Source organism: Megachile rotundata, chromosome 3, assembly GCF_050947335.1.
Source record: "Megachile rotundata isolate GNS110a chromosome 3, iyMegRotu1, whole genome shotgun sequence".
Taxonomy (NCBI): domain Eukaryota; kingdom Metazoa; phylum Arthropoda; class Insecta; order Hymenoptera; family Megachilidae; genus Megachile; species Megachile rotundata.
In genome coordinates this window covers 18,298,618-18,320,138 of record NC_134985.1, presented here as the reverse complement: position 1 = coordinate 18,320,138, position 21,521 = coordinate 18,298,618, and the positions used below count along the sequence as shown (strand labels likewise).

Below are 21,521 nucleotides of genomic sequence, written 5' to 3'. Positions count from 1 at the left end.
TGGGGGTGTAGGAATTCGGAAGATTGCAAATTTGGGGATTTAGGAATTCGGAAGATTGCAAATTTGGGGGTGTAGGAATTCGGAAATTTGGGAATTTGGGGGTGCTGGAATTCGGAAGATTAGAAATTTGGGGGAGCTGGAATTCGGAAGTTTGGAAATTTGGGAGCGCTGGAATTCGGAAGTTTGCAAATTTGAGAGCGCTGGAATTCGGAAATTTAAAAATTTGGGGGCGCTGAAATTCGGAAGATTGGAAATTTGGAGGCGCTGGAATTCGGAAGATTGAAAATTTGGGGGTATGGGAATTCGGAAGATTGGAAAATTGGGGGGTGTGGGAAATTCGGAAGATTAGAAATTTGGGGGCGCTGGAATTCGGAAATTTGAAAATTTGGGGGCGCTGGAATTCGGAAATTTGAAAATTTGAGAGCGCTGGAATTCGGAAATTTGAAAATTTGGAAGCGCTGGAATTCGGAAATTTGAAAATTTGTGGGCGTAGAAATTCGGTAATTTGGAAATTTGGGGGCGTAGGAATTCAAAAATTTGGAAATTCAAAGGTGTTAGAATTCGGAAATTTGGAAACTTGAAAATTTAGGAATTCGGAAATTTGGAGAAACGTTAATTTTTCACGTTACCGCAAAATAACAGTAGATATAAATTGAATCCCTCGATTGCAGAATTAAATTGATCGGTCCAACGCAGAATTCCTTATCGACCAGTTCGTCCATTTAATCATTCAACGTCAAAACGTTTATCCCGCGATAGTAACCCATCATGAATAACCATGGCAACGTTTCTCCAAGATTATTCCACGCTTTCACTGGACTATTTGTCATCCGATCTTCATCAGTTTCAACACAAAGGATCATCCTCGGCGTTTTCGCGATTCAATTTTTTCCTGATTGCTGTTGTTTATTGTTTCTATCAAGATTTTGTTTATCTTCTTGTTCATTTGAACGCGTAACAAAATAATGAAGATGGAATCACCGTGACCGCTGCTCGCTAAACCAATAAACGAGATAAACAGTTGCACAAAAAGGAACATCAGAGATCTTTTTATAAAGTTTTTAGTTAATTGTCGATCTGGTATCAATTAGAAAAATGATCGTTCACTCGAACAAAATTTTGATCTGCAAATTCAAAATAATTATTAATTGTAACTGATTTAATATTCGTCGAAAACACATATGTATTAAAAATATAAGTAATTTTATATTAGTTAAAACAAATACCCTGTGTAAAACAATAACATTAAATTTAAAAGCAGTATTCAGATTTTTGCAATGATGTCTTTAAATAGACTTCAGATACCTCATCGATCTTCAAGTAAAATTTAAACACATTATTTAAACATATATGAAATAAAATAAATTTTAACACATATGTTTTGTTACATGTCACAGTTGCCTGCAATTAAAATGATATTTCAGTTAGGCTCGCAAATAAATCTTAGAGTATCTCTTTTATATATTACTAACTCGAATGATTAAGAAAAGAAAGAGCACTTCGAATGAAGTTAAATTTCAGTGAACAAATTCTGTCGGAAGAATTAGAGTCTTTACACAAGACGTTCGTAACTTCAAGTATACTTGCACACGTAACGAAACTTTCCAACGAGAACTTCTCTCCATTCGAATCGCATTTTAACGCAGCCACGCTGCGAGAATGCACTCATTGTGAATAGCTTCTTCCTGGGCTTACGTAAGCACCGTGTAACTTTTGCATTTTTAAGCTAATCTCGATAAAATTATTCGTATGATGCTGTTTCTTGTTTATTAGATCATTTATATTAATAATTAGAATCGTTAGTTAAATTTAATGACTGGGGGGAGTTAGGTTAGGTTAAATAAGAGTAGGTTATGTTAGGTTAGGTTGATAGTAGTTGGGTTTATAATAGTTAGGTAGTTAGCTTAGTTTAGGTAGTTAGATTAAATTATTTATATTAATAATTAGAATCGTTCATTAAATTTAATGACTGGGTTATGTTAAGTTAGGTTAGGTTGCTAGTAGTTGGGTTTGCTAGTTGTGTGGGCGCCATTTTGTCGAGCGCCACCAAGTAAGTTGTGAACATTCTAAAATTTGAGAACTCAAAAATTCAGGAATTCTGAAATTTCAGAATCAAGAGACTTGAAAATTAAAGATTTTGAACTCTGAGAAACTTGAACCAATAAAAAGTTAAAAATATAAAAATTAACTTAAGTTTTTAGAATTATAAAAACCCAAAGAAACTTCGTAACTTTGAATCGCTGAAACTACAATACTCTGCCTACATCTTAAACTCGAGCAATCTGGTGTTAAAATTTACTCGCTGAAATTGCAAAAGTTCTTAAAAGCACGCAATTATTAGCAGCATTTTCTGAAAGTAAGAAATTGAATCCATAATCGTATTACTTTTTCAATTTAACGGAGGAATTCGCAATTCTAAGAAAACTTAACACAATTGTCTTTCCACCGTTCCGATAAACTTTCGACTCTTTCTCTCGAGGAAGTTACCGGAACTGTTTAACCCTTTCGGTACACTTCGCCCAGAAAAATGGTCGTCTTGCTAGTTACAACGAGCCAAATGTTTCAGAACAGGAAACGAAAGATGTTAAAGTTAGGAAAAGATCTTTCGCACGACCCTTGGAACCAGACTTTTCTACCTCGTTCGTCTCTGTACATACATGACTGATGTCTTTTAGGATCAACGTGTCTTCCTGATACCATGGATTATCGTCGTCGGCACGATCTGTATCGTCGACGTGGGACATTCGTTGTACCTCTTCGTCGTTGCTGTAAGTACATTTAACCACAAGTTTCAATATTATGCGTTCCAACTACCACGCGTCCCAAATACCACGCGTTTCAAATACCACGCGTCCCAACTACCACGCGTTCCTACTACCACGCGTCCTAACTACCACGCGTCCCAAATACCACGCGTCCCAAATACCACGCGTCCCAAATACCACGCGTTCCAAATACCACGCGTCCCAAATATCACGCGTCCCAAATACCACGCAATCCAAATACCACGCGTCCCAAATACCACGCGTACCAACTACCACGCGTCCAAACTACCACACGTCCAAATTACCACGCGTCCAAACTACCACGCGTCCCAACTACCACGCGTTCCAACTACCACGCGTCCCAACTACCACGCGTCCCAACTACCACGCGTCCCAAATACCACGCGTCCCAACTACCACGCGTCCCAAATATCACGCGTCCCAAATACCACGCGATCCAAATACCACGCGTCCCAAATACCACGCGTACCAACTACCACACTTCCAAACTACCACGCGTCTCAACTACCACGCGTCCCAACTACTACACGTCCCAGTACCACACGTCCCAAATACCATATGTGATGATTACACACGCCCCAATACCACACGTCCCAAATACCATATGTGGTGATTCGTCACGTCCCAATACCACACGTCCCAAATACCATATGTGACAGTTACTTTTAAGTACACTCTGTTCGATAAAAAGTCTTGTTAATGTCATGACAGCCAATGCTTGAACAAAATGTAATATAACTGAAGAAACAAAATAGAATTAAATAAAGAGCAAGATTAAATATAACATTACATCGATCTAAGGAAAAATTACTGAAAAAGAAATTCAGAAACTACCTACATTTATTATTAAAATTCAAAGCTGACCCCATTTTCTTTGAGACGAGCTTGAAAGAAATTTTAATAATTAATTTGAAATTAAAAGACTGACTTAATTGAAAATAATAAAAAAATGTAATACAACTGAAAATATAAGAATTAAGAATTAACCTATATTTGTCTTTGAAAGTCCTGCAATTTGAATGCTACGGAAACTGAGACATTTCTCCAATTCATAGCGGAGAAAGAATCTCGAGATGACCTCTCAAGGAAATGGCGAAGAATAGTCGGGAAGTCCTTTCAGTATTTTTTTGCACATCTCTTTTCGTGAGAAGAAACCGTATGATCCCTCGGTTGCGTGGTAAAAGGATATGACTGAGGACAATCTGCAGATTCCCTAGGAACTAGAAGAAAGCTTTACGGATGCTTGTTTAGTCTCTCGAAAGCTCCATTTCGCGAAGCCGGTACGCGAAACGAAAACTGAAAATGCGATTTCAAAAGATTGCATCTCGGATGCTTGAATAAGTGTCGGCTTTGCTCTGCCTCGATAACCTGCATCCGCAACTGATACGACCCGTAGAGATTTTCGATTACGACCCAGTTCCTCGGAGCTGCGTTTTTCAAGTTCGCTTTAAATCACCGCTACCGGAGAGCGGGAATTTCTTCGAACGCTGAATATGAACAGAATGGTTTTTAGTCGAAGAAAGGTTCTCTCTTATTCCACCGTTTTATTGGGACAAAAAGCATTGGATCGAAGCCCGACCGCTTCTATATCAAGTTACACAATTTCATGGTGTCCTTTTGTAACGTATATCTCGAAAAGGCTGATTTTTCTTTACCAGCCTTCGGATTTCATCGATAACCGGAAACTTTCTTCGTTCCCCTCCATCCATAAGTTTCACCAACTTTCGGCGGTTTTTAAAAACGTATTCCGTTAAGGCTTACAACTTTTATACAGCTAAACGAGTTCGTAAACTTTTTAACTCGAGAGGAAGTCGGGGTCAATCGTGAACATTTTTGCATAAATTTAGGGGTGTTTAGAAGTTTATACGGAAGCTTGTATACTGGAAACATGATGTTAGTAATATTTTAAGGGCAAGATTTGTTACAAGTGTAGTACGTTATTGAAGCAATAACTGATGTGTCAGTAACATTAAAGAACACTTATTCACAGAAAACACAGTTTCAGTATTGATAACTGTATTGTACTCTAAAACCTAGTCAAACATTGCACTTCAACGTGTAGTGCTATTATTAATATGTGTAACACAACACATGTGTAATAATGTGTAATGACACCATTGCCTTGTACTTCAACTTCACAGGTATAACGTCACAAACTCACAACGTAAAAATCTCTTCCCATCTGTTGGCTCAGAAATGTATTAGAAGTGTATTATTCATATGTGTAACATAACACATGTGTAATAATGTGTAACAAGACCACTGCCTTGTACTTCAACATCACAGATATAACGTCACAAACTCACAATGTAAAAATCTCTTCCCATCTGTTGGCTCAGAAATGTATTAGAAGTGTATTATTCATATGTGTAACATAACACATGTGTAATAATGTGTAACAAGACCACTGCCTTGTACTTCAACATCACAGATATAACGTCACAAACCTACAATGTATAAAAATCTCCTTCCATGACCTAACATCTGTTGGCTCAGAAATGTATTACAAGTGTTTTATTCATATGTGTAACCTAACACATGTGTAATAATGTGTAACAACACCATTGCCTTGTACTTTAACTTCACAGATATAACTCCACAAACCCACTGTATCCTAATATAAACCTAATGTAAAGATCTCCTCCCATGACTTAACATCTGTTGGCTCAGAAGTGTATCAGACTCCCATACAATTTTCTATTTCTACCGTATTATATTTTGTACAGTTCCTCTTCAAAACTTCATGAAATCTGTATCAGAGTATAAAATGGAACCCGAACCGGGTACTGAATCGCAATCCAAACCTCCCCTCGTTTTTCCTCGTTATTGAAGCTCTTCAGCTTCAATGAACCGACATCCAACCGCGTCATTTCATTGCACACGACAAGTCAAGTGCTTCCCTTGAATGATTCCGACATCTTTGAAGGATCATTCTATTGTACGATCGGGCATCCACAACGTTTTGACATCTCTGGAGAGGTTCACCACCCACGTGTTTCGTTATTCGTAGCCCGAATATCACTTCCAAAACTTTTGGATTCTGCTTAAACGTATGCCGATATTTCTGTCAGTTACATATGTGGATTATCGTGGATTTGTCGATTGTTTTGAGAGTTTACTTTGTCTGGTGCAATTCTATAATAATTGTAGTTGAAGTGTTGGCCGTTGTATTGTCAGAGGAATTTGCAATTTGGTGAAGTTGGTTGCGAGACATGTGAGGATTCGATGTGTTGCAAATACCATATGTGATAATTCTTCAAGTCTTTATATTAGGTGTAACGATTCGTCATGTACGAATACCACGTATTCCAAATTCTGGGTGTTACATATACCACATGTGGTGATTCGATACGTCCCAATACCACACGTGATGATTTGACACGTCCCAATACCACACGTCCCAATACCATATGTCCCAATACGACACGTCCCAATACCACAAGTTCCAATACCACGCATCCCAATACCACGCGTCCAAACTACCATGCGTCCCAACTACGACGCGTTCCAACTACCACGCGTCCTAACTACCACGCGTCCAAATTACCACGCGTTCAAACTACCACGCGTTCAAACTACCACGCGTCCCAACTACCACGCGTTCCAACTACCACGCGTCCCAATACCACGCGTCCAAACTACCACGCGTCCAAATTACCACGCGTCCCAACTACCACGCGTCTCAACTACTACGCGTTCCAACTACCACGCGTCCAAACTACCACGCGTCCAAACTACCACGCGTCCCAACTACCACGCGTTCCAACTACCACGCGTCCCAATACCACGCGTCCAAACTACCATGCGTCCAAATTACCACGCGTCCAAACTACCACGCGTTCCAACTACCACGCGTCCCAATACCACGCGTCCAAACTACCACGCGTCCAAATTACCACGCGTCCAAACTACCACGCGTTCCAATACCACGCGTCCAAACTACCTAGCGTCCAAATTACCACGCGTTCAAACTAGCACGCGTCCCAATACCACGCGTCCAAACTACCATGCGTCCAAATTACCACGCGTCCAAACTACCACGCGTCCAAATTACCACGCGTCCAAACTACCACGCGTCCCAACTACCACGCGTCTCAACTACTACGCGTTCCAACTACCACGCGTCCAAACTACCACGCGTCCAAACTACCACGCGTCCCAACTACCACGCGTTCCAACTACCACGCGTCCCAATACCACGCGTCCAAACTACCATGCGTCCAAATTACCACGCGTCCAAACTACCACGCGTTCCAACTACCACGCGTCCCAATACCACGCGTCCAAACTACCACGCGTCCAAATTACCACGCGTCCAAACTACCACGCGTTCCAATACCACGCGTCCAAACTACCTAGCGTCCAAATTACCACGCGTCCAAACTACCACGCGTTCCAATACCACGCGTCCAAACTACCTAGCGTCCAAATTACCACGCGTCCAAACTACCACGCGTCCCAATACCACGCGTCCAAACTACCATGCGTCCAAATTACCACGCGTCCAAACTACCACGCGTTCCAACTACCACGCGTCCAAACTACCTCGCGTCCAAATTACCACGCGTCCAAACTACCACGCGTCCAAATTACCACGCGTCCCAACTACCACGCGTTCCAACTACCACGCGTTCCAACTACCACGCGTCCCAATACCACGCGTCCAAACTACCACGCGTCCAAACTACCACGCGTCCAAATTACCACGCGTCCAAACTACCACGCGTTCCAATACCACGCGTCCAAACTACCTAGCGTCCAAATTACCACGCGTTCAAACTAGCACGCGTCCCAATACCACGCATCCAAACTACCACGCGTCCCAACTACTACGCGTTCCAACTACCACGCATCCCAAATACCATATGTGATAATTCGACACGTCCCAATACCACATATCCCAAATACCAAGCTTGATAGTAATTTTTCAAACACCATGCATGATAATTCATGGAAGCATACACCCATTCGTATTAAAGTAGTGGACCGAAATTTTAAATTAAAAAGCCAACGCGAACATCGAAATCCTAGCGGAAGCGTTTCATCGATTTTGCTATTCGAGGGAAATACGGGTATTTTAGTTTCCTGTTCATTGACTTGATTTGAATAGCTTAGCGTTACGATCCCGTGCCTTTGCATACAACCGCGAAGTGACATGATACAATTTACCCAAGGTTTGATATCGGCTGAACGCAGGTGGCTGCAGGAATCTCAATTAAGGATCTTGTGATGGAGTAGCATCGGGGCTGCTAATTAATTCAATTACTACATCGTAATGACGCCGCTAATAATAACCCCTAAAGAATATTTAAACCGTAATCTTTCTTCTTGAATACATTATAACGAACGATGCGAGCGGGATATTTTCGTCCGTCAGAGGTCGAATGTAAAAGTTCGTTCCAGAATGGCACTCTCGTTCAACAGCATCGTGCAATCTTCATTAACGTCTTTGCCACTAGCGCGTACTGCTTTTTTCCTGATAAAGTAGACGCACGAGGAATGAAACATCTTTTTTTTTACACGTCGCATAAACATCGAGTGATATCGCTTTTTCGTTGCGTAAAAAAGGAGAATACCGATCGGTGTTTCTGGAATGTAACATCTACCACTCACGCGAATGTGTGAAGGTAATGAATTCCAACCTGTCGAACCGTACGCTGTTTGGACGAACGATATCCGTGATATTTTTCTGACAGAATGCTTCAATATAGGACAATCGTACGTTCGTACAATTTATTTGAAAGTTTGAATAAATCGATGGAATCGATACACTTAAAAATACAAATCGAATTTTGCTGCTTTAATATACGGGTGTTGGGGTGAGGATAGAGCTCTGTAGGGAAATTGGGAAATTGAGAAAATGGGAAACTGGGAGATTGGAAAATTGAGAAATTGGGTGATAGGGAAATTGGGTGCTTTGAAAATTGGTTGATTAGAAAATTGGATGATTGTGAAACTGAGTGATTGGGAAATTGGGTGCTTGGGATATTGAATGCTTGGGAAAATGGGTGCTTGGGAAATAGGGTGATTGGGAAATTGGGTGCTTGGGAAATTGGATGCTAGGGAAATTGGGTGCTTGGGAAATTGGGAGCTTGGAAAATTTGGGTGCTTGGGAAAGTGGATGCTTGGGAAATTGGAAGATTGGGAAATTAGGTGCTTGGAAAATTGGGTACTTAGGATATTGGATGCTTGGGAAATTGGGTGATTGACAAATTGGGTGCTTGGGAAATTGGGTGCTTGGGAAATTTGATGCTTGGAAAATTGGGTGCTTGGGAAATTAGGTGATTAACAAATTGGGTGCTTGGAAAATTGGGTGCTTGGAAAATTGGGTGCTTGGGAAATTGGGTTCTTGGAAAACTGGATGCTTGGGAAATTAGGAGATTGTGAAATTGGAAATCTAGAAAATTGGGAAATCGGAAAATTGAAGAATTAAAAAACTTAACAACCCAAAACTCCAAAAATGTGAAAATTAAAAAATTCCTATATTCGCATATCACCTCTCCAAAATGGCAAGGTCTCTTCCCCGTACATTATACCTCGCCACAAGAATGGTACATCGCAGCGGAATGTAAATGGTGTTGTTGGAACATCGACGTTAAAAAGAACAGCGGTGAATGGTCGTTGCGTAATGTGAAATCGTTGTTAGTACGGTCTTTTTCATTTTGCCTCGCCTCGAAAGCGCGTGTCACTGATTTTTCAGTCTCTTTTTACCCGCCCTTTCAGACTCCGACCGTAATAAAATTTCAGGCAAACTATCGACGATCGATAGGAAATATTCTCGATTCCGTTCGCGCGATAGCCATCTGAACACTTTACAATGTTTGCGGTAGAACTTCTCTGATGAAATAGTATATGTTTCGCGTGATACAAATTGGTTCGCCAAACGATTCATTTTATAACAGCAATTATTTTATCCTTTTATAATGAATTGAAATATAAAACGAAATTGAAAATCGATCTTGGTTTAATTTCACGGTTCTGTTTCAGTCCTCGTTTGACCCGACCAAAGTGATGCTGTACACGTTGAACTTCTTCCTCCTCTGCTTGAACGTGAGTACATTTCGTTCGATACTCTTATGTAAATCGTCAGGATAGGTTAGATTATATATCAACTAAATTATTCAAACCTGAGTCGCTGTAATTTCTACAATTTGCTTGGGAAATTGGGTGATTGGGAAATTGGATGCTTGGGAAATTGGGTGCTTGGGAAATTGGGTGCTTGGGATATTGGATGGTTGGGAAATTGGGTGATTTACAAATCGGGTGCTTGGGATATTGGATGCTTGGGAAATTGGGTGCTTGGGATATTGGATGCTTGGGAAATTGGGTGATTGACAAATCGGGTGCTTGGGAAATTGGGTGCTTGGGAAATTGAGTGCTTGGAAATTTGGGTGCTTGGGAAATTGGGTGCTTGGAAAATTGGGTGCTTGGGATATTGGATGCTTGGGAAATTGGGTGATTTGCAGATCGGGTGCTTGGGAAATTGGGTGCTTGGGATATTGGATGCTTGGGAAAGTGGGTGCTTGGGATATTGGATGCTTGGGAAATTGGGTGATTGACAATCGGGTGCTTGGGAAATTGGGTGCTTGGGATATTGGATGCTTGGGAAATTGGGTGCTTGGGAAATTGGGTGCTTGGGATATTGGGTGCTTGGGATATTGGATGCTTGGGAAATTGGGTGATTTGCAAATCGGGTGCTTGGGAAATCGGGTGCTTGGGATATTGGGTGCTTGGGAAACTAGGTGATTGGGAAATTGGATGCTTGGGATATTGGATGCTTGGGAAATTGGGTGCTTGGGAAATTGGGTGCTTGGAAAATTGGGTGCTTGGAAATTTGGGTGCTTGGGAAATTAGGTGCTTGGAAAATTGGGTGCTTGGAAATTTGAATGCTTGGAAAATTGGCTGCTTGGGAAATTGGGTGCTTGGGAAATTGGATGCTTGGGAAATTGTGTGCTTGGTCCCATTTGCTTTATTAATTTTATTCTTTTAACGATGGAATTAAAAGAAAAGTTTTTAGTTGCAGAGTAAAATTGATTCAATTATAAAATTTCAAATCTGTTATTTCACCGATAATTATATTTGATAGGAAATAGAATCACACATTGTTCGTATTATTTTCTGTAGTAACTTACTTCGTGTTCTTACGTTTAATCATATCAAGTTTAGTCAGAAAAATTCCTAATTCGTTTTCTCTTGTGAAAATAAACGTTATGTTCAATATTGGACTTAGGAGCTAAATCAAATTATCTTTACTCCAGATATATTCCCTGTTGTGCGTGATCTCCCAGTACCAAGAATATATGACGGGTCGAGGAACCGCCGCAGATGACTACGAATACAGGGTCAGTATTCTGAGAGTGTCTGAACGGAAACAGGAACGGAATAAGGGACGAAAAGTTAAGTGTATTAAGTGTATTATTAACATTGCACTAATGCGTCAATGAAAGGCAGAAAATCGTGTTACGATGTTTTAACGATGAAGTTCCTCCCGTGCCATTAACTTACAAAATTAATTAGATTTGTGTTACGCAGCTTTGAACTGCCATCGTAATTATACAGGGAACCCTCTTAAATTCTTATCTTCAGAACTCACAATTGAACGAGGTCCGACCCCTTTCAAGAAATAATACCTCCCTTACAATAATTACAAAGCAGTTGAATAAATGGAGATATTTAATGGTCGCGTCTTTTATTAACTTTCGCGATCGATACAAGTATCAATCAAAGTTCTGAGGTTTTTGATATAAAAAGTTAAGGGTGAAAATTGCGAGAGTGTTTCTTAGGTAAAAGGTGGCTCACAGCTAATGTAGGTCTCTGAAATGGGGGATGTGATTCTGGATAAGATTTCCCTTTGTTTTTGAATTATTAAGGAATATAATTTTTCACTCCGTATTTTCCACGCGGCCATAATTCACTCCGTAATTTCCACGTGCCATAATTCCACGCTCCGTAATTTCCACGCACTGTATTTCCACACGCCATAATTCCACGCTCCGTAATTTCCACGCGCTGTATTTCCAAGCGCCATAATTCCACGCTCCATAATTTCCACGCGCCATAATTCCACGCTTCGTAATTTCCACGCGCTGTAATTCCCAAGCGCCATAATTCCACGCTCCATAATTTCCACGCACTGTATTTCCACGCGCCATAATTCCACGCTCCGTAATTTCCACGCGCCATAATTCCACGCTTCGTAATTTCCACGCGCTGTAATTCCCAAGCGCCATAATTCCACGCTCCGTAATTTCCACGCACTGTATTTCCACGCGCCATAATTCCACGCTCCATAATTTCCACGCGCTGTAATTCCCAAGCGTCATAATTCCACGCTCCGTAATTTCCACGCGCCATAATTCCACGCTCCGTAATTTCCACGCGTTGTATTTCCACGCGCTGTAATTCCCAAGCGCCATAATTCCACGCTCCGTAATTTCCACGCGCTGTAATTCCCAAGCGCCATAATTCCACCCTCCGTAATTTCCACGCGCTATAATTCCCAAGCTCCATAATTCCACGTTCCGTAATTTCCACGCGCTGTATTTCCACGCGCCATAATTCCACGCTCCGTAATTTCAACGCTCCATAATTCCACGCGCCGTAATTTCCACACGCCGTATTGCCTTGCGCCATAACTCCGCGCTCCGTAATTTCTAAGTAATTTATATTAATTAAAGGGAAATTTTATACGGAATCACGTCAGCTATCCCCCATTTCAGGAACCTACATTACTTATGAAATACCCCATATATCGTATATTTATAGTGGTAAAATACACAAGGTAATATAATGCAAACAACCAAGAGGTTATGCATGTGTTAAAAGAGCTCATCATATCATACATATTCATACTGTTTCGCAAGAAAAAGTAATCTTGAAAAAATTAATACTGGCACACATAAGGTTATAAAGATATGAAAGTCATATTAGAAATTTTTTCCAACAAAAAAGTTGAATTGCAATTTTACAAATGGCAAGGTTATTAGATATCGATTAATGTAGATTGTGACTCCGATAACAGTATTTCCATCAGTGAACAAATGGAACTCGTTTTATTAGCTTTCTACCCTTTGCACTCTTTCATATCGTTATCTTTGAAGATGCGAATGTTGCATAATTGTTGCAAATGAATAATGAAAATGAACCTTATAAAGTGTTGTTTGAAGGTTCCAGCAGTCAGATACGCCACACAGCCACCGACTACGACCGCTACTTCTTGCTTGAGCTCTCGAAAAACGGCGACTAACAACGAAACCAAAGTAACCGCAACGCCGACGCAGAGTCCTACGGCGGGCCAGAACACTGGGTCTTCGGATAAAAGTCCTGTTGTCGGTAAATCGGCAAGGAAACATGTTCAGTTTCCCGATACGGCGTCCGAGGATCAGAAAGGAAAGTCTGGTAGGTTCACCCTCATTTCCTGCTGAGTGTTCTTTCACCGGGAACTTTTTCTCCAAAAATTAGGAGATTCAAAATTTGGGAAGTTAAGGGTTCGAAAATTTAGGAATCCACAAATTTGGTGATTTAATAATTTGTGAGAGTTCAGAATAGTTTAGAGAGCTTTGTACTTCTGTCATTTTGAAAGTCTCTATTTAATTCTAATTCTGACCAGATACCTAATCCACACCTAATTACGCTAATAAGTGTAATTCCTACAGCATCCAAGAATATTCCACAACGTTCATATAAATTCATATAAATTTTTCAATGTATCGAAATTGCTCATCAAAACATATCTTCCATTTCGATCGAACCTCCGCACTTTGATCGCCGGTCACAAAGCAATTCCGAAACATGAGATCTTCATTCCGTGTGTTTCAGAAAGCTCGATCACGATACTGCTGGCCAACAAAGAGACAGAAAATGAATTCGCGATATCATCACCCTTGTTGAAGTTGGTGGACTCCGCGATGATCGATCCCTCCATTCAATCTCAGAAAATTACTCGAGTACAATACACCTGAAACCGCTGTGCAACCGTGTCCGATGCTGATGGCAGGATCTCATTGCCATTTTACGGCTTTCCTTCGCCCTTAAGAGAAACCGACTCGTGTGACGAACATTTTCGCTATAGCCAGTTCGATGAATAATTTATCCTCGTAAAGAACACCCTCGGCTACAAGTCCGGAAACCGATGGTGGTCGTTGTGCTAGTCGTAACACCGGTTCGCTAAAAGCGATCGCTCGATGACGACAGTTCGGTCTATCGTTGGTTTTGGTTCCACGAATTACTTCCTACTAATAGAATCTATCCATCGGTTTTCCGATATTTGTTCGGAGTTTCTCGCAGCCACGAACTCGTGCTAATGTCGCATGTGGACGGTCACGATTTTCGTTGAAAGTCCACCGTTTCGTGAAAAACCTGATGTTCGAACAGGAAATTGAGAAAGTTCCGCCGTCACACCGGAGAGGTAAATCGGGCTACGAAGTTTCTTCGTGGATTAATACGTTAAATGTTGCGGAGCAAACAACCAGCTATAACAACATGGTACGTGAGCCGATTCGAGATGCAATTTGACGCATAGGGGAATTCGACGGGTAGACATTTCACGTATGGTGATGCAACGCGTCGTGATATAAACAATAAGAATTCGGTACGTAGCAGAATTCGATGCATGGCGATACAACGCGTGGGAATTCGGCGTATGGCGATATAACGCGTAGGAATTCCACGCGTGGCGATTCAACGCATTGGAATTTGACGCGTGGAGATTTGACGCGTAGGAATTCCAGGCGTGGCGATTCAACGCATTGGAATTTGATGCGTGGAGATTCGACGCGTAGAAATTCCACGCGTGGCGATTCAACGTATTGGAATTCGATGCGTGGAGATTCAACGCGTAGAAATTCCACGCGTGGAGATACAACGCGTAGGAATTCGACGCTTGGAGATACAACGCGTAGGAATTTGACGCATGGCAATACCACGCGTAGGAATTCCACGCGTGGAAACACAACGCGTAGAAATTCCACGCGTAGGAATTCCACGCGTGGAAATACAACGTGTAGGAATTCCACGCGTAGGGATACAATGCGTAGGAATTCCACGCGTGGAAATACAACGCGTAGGAATGCCATGCGTGGAAATACAACGCGTAGAAATTCCACGCGTAGGAATTCCACGCGTGGAGATACAACGCGTAGGAATTCGACGCATGGCGATACAAAGCGTAGGAATTCCACGCGTGGAAATACAATGCGTAGGAATTCCATGCGTGGAAATACAACGCGTAGGAATTCCATGCGTGGAAATACAACGCGTAGAAATTCCACGCGTAGGAATTCCACGCGTGGAGATACAACGCGTAGGAATTCGACGCATGGCGATACAAAGCGTAGGAATTCCACGCGTGGAAATACAATGCGTAGGAATTCCATGCGTGGAAATACAACGCGTAGAAATTCCATGCGTGGAAATACAACGCGTAGAAATTCCACGCGTAGGAATTCCACGCGTGGAGATACAACGCGTAGGAATTCCACGCATGGAAATACAACGCGTAGAAATTCCACGCGTGGAAATACAATGCGTAGGAATTCCACGCGTGGAAATAGAACGCATAGGAATTCCATGCGTGGAAATACAACGCGTAGAAATTCGACGCATGGCAATACAACTCGTAGAAATTCCACGCGTGAAGATACAACGCATAGAAATTCGATGCGTGGTGACACAGCGCATAGATATTCCACGCGTTGCAATGCAGTCCATAGAAACTCAGTGCGTGGCAATCTAAAGCGTAGTAATCTAACGCGTCGTAATCTAACGCCCAATAATCTATCGCGTAGTAATCTAACGATAACAATAAAACTTGAAACAATGTAAAGTGTCCCCACGTACAAAAAATCTCCCGTAATATGAATATTACATAAAATCTTGAAGTCGGCAGTACTGCGGCATTTAACGTGTTAAGAGTAAAACCGAAGCCTGTAACGAATGATCGATATCGTACGAATATATCAACGGCTCTTCGTGGCAATAGCTTCAGGAAACCGATCAAATTAATCCACGTTTCGAAGCTGATCGAAATTGAGATTAAAGGCATCTAGAATGCTCTAAACCTGCAGGGACGTACTTGTGTACTTGTGTGGTTAATCGGATAACGAAAGTGATCGATCGTATTTTTCTACTGTATTTTTAGGCAGATAGTATGTCTGCAAGATTGAGTTCTTTCATTTTTTATTTTTTTTAGATTTATTCGATCATATTCTGAATAGACATCAAGTAAATTGGCAGTATAATCTTTACATATGTTATACATTAATTTAAACTTGAATTTTATACTATTTAAAAACTGCCATCTTCCACTGATGAAAATGATGTACTCCATTCTTTATTATACATCCATAAAATATTTTTAGAGATATTCATTTGATTGATGTCTATTTAATTTATGATTACACAAAAGCGTAAAACGTAACTTCGACACGGATCGAAGAAATAACTGTTTCTGAAGGAACACTTTCGATTACCAAACTATTCGTATCCTTGAATGTACATATTATTGTAAATTTAATCGTATGCGGTACCTGTTTGTATAGATTCCGAAGAGAACTTTTAAAAGGCTGTTTAAACATTTTCAATAAATCGTATATGTGGTTTTTTAATCAGTCGTTATTATTTACCAACTTCAAAACACAAATAAAATGTCAAGAATTTTACATAAAATATTAAGAGAAAGGATATTAATGCGTAAGTCACGTTGAAGTCAAACGTATTATTCCGTTCCGCGATGACACGACGATTTATTTTAATCTAACATCGAGGTCGAGTATTTGCTGAACAAGAGATTAATAACAAACGAATTCTCGATGCAGACGGTAAGTGCGCGCAAGTGAAATACAAATAAAACAGCATTCGTAATCATCTTTTACGTGCAATGCCGATCAGGTCTCGGCATTTATTTATTTGCAGTTTACACTGCAGGTAACGGGCATTGATTGTTTGCATGTTAATTAATACCGGCTACAAGCAACCAAACAATATTTCATTTTCCACATCCAATGTTAATCCTGCTTTCCCGGTTCGTTCGCTGAAATTTCATGAAATTTTATGGATCAAATATATGTACAATATTTTGAACAAATAACGCATTCAACTATTAATTTGTACAGCTCTTGTCTGTTCCTGTTTTTCAGCTTTGTTTTGTAATTTGGAGAAAAACGATATAAAATTGGTTCGGATGATTTGAAAAATTTACAAGAATATTTGTTTTACATTACGTTTGTGCGTAACAGACACGGTTTATTAATAAATAATTTCCAGAATTATGTAATTGCACGTGACACGTGTATTCGACGTCTGATCGCATACGGGTAATGACTACTGTCAGTAGTAATGGCTTGCGCACGATTAGCATCAGTAGTAACGAGCAGCGTGGGTCAGACAGCGGTTTACGTAATCTAAACCACTTGATTTCCAAAAGCCTGATTATCAAAATATACATGAACCATTAATTAATATCTCATTGTTATCACATCTTTCATTTAACATTCATAACATATATACATCGTCCTGCAACAAAGTAAATACACATCTTACAAATTTTATTTAATATTTCCTTACAATTATTATCTCATAATAATACTTTCAATTACAAATTCTAGTCTTCTAGTACAAGATTACATATCTTGCAATTAACCATATACATATATCTTGTTAACATACTCCCTAAAGAAATGCACAACCTCTCCAGAGAAGTATGGACCTCATTAAAACAAACAATACATAATACAACAATGTGCGGCTTCTCACAACGATTTACGTCCGTGCAACTGATCCTGCACCTCCTGCAGCGTCTTCCCCTTCGTCTCAGGCGTATAAAAGTACACGAAAGCGACTCCCAAAAGACTAACAGTCGAAAACAACCAGAACGCTCCGTGCATACCAAACTGGTCGGCAATGTCTTTATAAGTCAGCGACACGATAACCGCGCACAGATTGCAAACAAACATACCGATGCTGCCCCCAAGAGCCTTAACGTTCGTAGGGAAGACTTCGCTCAACATGGTGAACGGAAGCGCGGCCAAACCGAAAGCGTACATGACCAGATACAGTGTCGCTCCCGTAGCTGGTAACCAAGTGATCCCGCTGACGTCCGCTTGAATACTTCGAAGAAAGAAAAACAAACCGACGAGAAAAGTCGAGATGGAGGTGCCCAGAGAAGATATCATTAGCAACGGCCTCCTGCCGTAATGGTCCACTACGATCGTGCTAAGTATGGTGCATACCACTTGCACGGCTCCCAATATTATGGTCACGTATTTACCTTCAAGTGGGTTGCCGGTAGCGTTGAAGATTAATTCGGCGTAAGACAGGATCGCCTGACTGCCGCTCCATTGTTGGAGCACCAGGAGACACAGCACTATGATTAACGCTCTGAAAAATGATTTGAAAGCATAATTTACTTATTACAAATATATAAATGTTCTATTGTAATGTTATATTACATATCATATATTCACTTGTAATATCAATAATGATATTAACCCTTATTATCAATGTCTCTTTGTTTCTTTGCCCACTTAACCCGAGATGAAATTATAAGAGTTTGTAAGACAGTACGTAGTAAAATTCGACGCTTGGAGATACAACGCGTAGAAATTTGACGCGTGGAGATATAACGCGTAGGAATTCGACGCATGGCAATACCACGCATGGGAATTCGACGCGTGGAGACACAACGCGTAGGAATTCCATGCGTCGAGATACAACGCGTAGAAATTCGACGCATGGAGATACAACGCGTAGGAATTCGACGCATCGCAATACCACGCGTAGGAATTCGACGCGTGGAAGTACAACGCGTAGAAATTCCACGCGTGGAGATACAACGCGTAGGAATTCCATGCGTGGAGATACAACGCGTAGAAATTCGACGCATGGAAATACAACGCGTAGGAATTCGACGCATCGTAATACCACGCGTAGGAACTCGACGCGTGGAAGTACAACGCGTAGAAATTCCACGCGTGGAGATACAACGCGTAGGAATTCCATGCGTCGAGATTCAACGCGTAGAAATTCGACGCATGGAAATACAACGCGTAGGAATTCGACGCATCGCAATACCACGCGCAGGAACTCGACGCGTGGAAGTGCAACGCGTAGAAATTCCACGCGTGGAGATACAACGCGTAGGAATTCGTCGCATGGCGATACAAAGCGTAGGAATTCCACGCGTGGAAATACAACGCGTAGGAATTCCACGCGTGGAAATGCAACGCGTAGGAATTCAACGCATGGAAATGCAACGCGTAGGACTTCAACGCGTGGAAATACAACGCGTAGGAATTCGACGCGTGGGGATTCGACGCATGGCAATACAACGCGTAGGAATTCGACGCGTGGCGATACAACGCGTAGGAATTCTAAGCGTGGAGATACAACGCGTAGGAATTCGACGCTCGGTACCCAAGATGAAATCATAAAAATTTGCAAATCAGTACTTCATCTTATAACGAAATAACTTCATCTTATAGTGAAAGTATTTTGTGCCTAATCTAGTATTTGCTGCAAAATTCACATACTTGCGATTACCAGGAACTCCCAAAAGTTCCCGGAAGCCTGTATCATTAGCCAGATCAGCTTCCACGGATTTCTCGATAATGTCAGCCTCCGCGGAAACGTTCGCGCTTCCTCTTAATTGCATAAGGGACATGACCGCCTGGCCATGTTTCCCCCGACGCATCAAATGATACGGGGATTCCGGTATCCATAGAATGCCGATGAGGAAGCAAATAGGTACCGCCGATGAAACGAGAGCCAGGTTTCTCATTGAAAGAAACGGACCTATCGTCCATTCGATGAACACGCCGAATTTTGCGGATACAGTCAACATAGATGTTAGTATCCCTCGTATGTCAGCCGGTGATATTTCACCTACGTACACGGTAACGCACATGTATCCGTATCCGGTACTCAATCCGTACGCGAATCTTCCAATCATTAGTTCCTAAACAGAAATGAATAAACTTTGTATCGGTGTTCAATGAATTCAGAAATATATTGTGTAAGATATTCTGCGTTATACTGTAGAGTCAGAAGGGTGAGAAGGGTCATGCTTTGGGTGTATAAATCGTAATGATAGTTACGCCAATGTGCGGTAATTATGGAGTTAATCTGGTAGTCGGTATCAAAGCTACATGGCTTAAAGTACTAGACGCACTGCGTGATCAAGTAATAAAAATCTCGAATCGTTTGATATGTTATCATTATACACTTTGTCAGTTTCCTACCTGCCTTCATATTTTGATCTTACATTTTGATGTTCGATTTAAACATTTCTAATTGAAGCATATCCCGTACCTGTATATTGATATTGTAGATGTATAAGAAACATGAGTTTTATACCGTGAATGTAACAAAAGAGCTTGTTAAAGTCTGAGTGGACCTACTGGAGAATTTTCAAGAAAATTTCTCATCGTTAAAATGTGCGAACTATATAGGGCAAGCCATTAAATTAAATTACCCATGCTGATGTTGCAAAAGCGATCATCATCCATCCTACTATTCCTGGCACCGCGGTGAAGAGCAAAGACCATTTTCGACCGATCGCATTTAACAGGAAATTACCGCAAAGAGAACCAATTGTTCCACCGATGGTTTGGAATGATGTGACCCATACAGCTTCTTGCGGTATTAAAGGAACGGAGCTATTAGGTTGTAGTAGATTAGGTAACGATGGTGAGGCCCAGCCAAAACAAAGGCCGTATGACAGCATACCCACATTACCTGATAATAATCGTTCTTCTTTTAATATCGAATTTGTTAAGCATCTAAGTTGTCTAATCTACATCCACTTACTAACGATTACAGCTAGATATAGCTTTTTCATAGTTTTAAGAATAATTCCTAATCGATCTCGCGCAAGGTATTCACAGCTACTAAATGAATTAATCGTTATCTTGTCGGATACACGTTGGTCGATCGTGAAACGCGATGTCAAGATAAAAACAGGAGATACAGTTTCGTACAACAGAATTAAGGGGAATTTTATAACGTTTCCCCCTGCAAATTAAACTTTCTAATGTTTCGAAGTTCCTAATTTTTAAATTACTAAAATTGGACATTTTTATCCTCTTTTCCAAGATTCTAAATTTTTCTGTAAAATACTGACTGTAATAATTAGTCTATTAACTATCAACAATATAGCAAATTCATTGCAATTTTATTGGTGCAAATTATACGTTAAAAATTAACAAAACAATAATATCGAAATTTATAATATAATCTTTAATTATGAGTATTAACTGCAGGTAATTACCTTTATGAACGGATGCTTGATTTTTAATATGTTATATTCTGTGATACTGAAGAAAAAAAATAACTGCTTTGAATAATTTATTCGGGTATTGTTTAAAATAATTTACAATTACATAAGGCCCAATATTTTACATTTTAATGCATCAAATATAAATGAAGACTGATAACGTATTCTTTTATCTTTTTCTTTGTTGAATACTGAGCTAAGGAATTAATATCATCGATTCGACAGTATAAATTTATCACAGATTCATAATGCTTGGAGTTTCTCTTCTTCCTTGTATCTTTTTAATCATTACGATTAAACACTTTCTATTTACAACAATAGAATCGTTTTTACATTTTTTCCGTTAATTACGACAATTTGCTACAACGAACGTCAACTTAGAAGTATTAGTAAACTACGTAATATTTGTATATAAAAGCTACGATATAAATTGTAAATAAATTACAAATTTATATACATTGCGTTTA

At 40.4% G+C, this 21,521-nt stretch overlaps 2 protein-coding genes across 6 annotated transcripts in view; one reads left to right on the top strand and one right to left on the bottom strand.

Moving 5' to 3' along the window:
* The window catches only part of LOC100876698 (uncharacterized), a 35,388-nt gene extending 18,998 nt beyond the window's left edge, over positions 1-16,390 (top strand). Inside the window, exons 4-8 of one of the 4 annotated variants that reach the window (XM_076529498.1) lie at positions 2,676-2,768; positions 9,774-9,836; positions 11,045-11,128; positions 12,953-13,184; positions 13,605-16,390. In XM_076529498.1, coding sequence (XP_076385613.1) covers positions 2,676-2,768; positions 9,774-9,836; positions 11,045-11,128; positions 12,953-13,184; positions 13,605-13,747 — 615 coding nt within the window. In that variant the 3' untranslated portion in view covers positions 13,748-16,390. Of the gene's footprint in view, positions 1-2,675; positions 2,769-9,773; positions 9,837-11,044; positions 11,183-12,940; positions 13,185-13,604 lie in introns of all 4 variants that reach the window. The other 3 variants (XM_012290770.2, XM_012290769.2, XM_076529499.1) reach the window with 3 other exon arrangements.
* On the bottom strand, positions 16,382-21,386 carry LOC105663211 (facilitated trehalose transporter Tret1). 2 transcript variants are annotated; one of them, XM_076529484.1, is made up of 4 exons: positions 21,049-21,386; positions 20,254-20,516; positions 19,313-19,737; positions 16,382-18,161 (listed from the first exon to the last, which is right to left on the bottom strand). In XM_076529484.1, the coding sequence occupies exons 2-4, from the start codon at positions 20,503-20,505 to the stop codon at positions 17,534-17,536; spliced, it is 1,305 nt and encodes a 434-aa protein (XP_076385599.1). In that variant the 5' UTR covers positions 20,506-20,516; positions 21,049-21,386; the 3' UTR covers positions 16,382-17,533. The 2 variants fall into 2 exon arrangements, with proteins under 2 accessions (XP_076385599.1, XP_076385598.1); XM_076529483.1 differs by lacking the exon at positions 21,049-21,386 and adding an exon at positions 20,589-20,961.
* Positions 21,387-21,521: the final 135 nt, after the last annotated feature.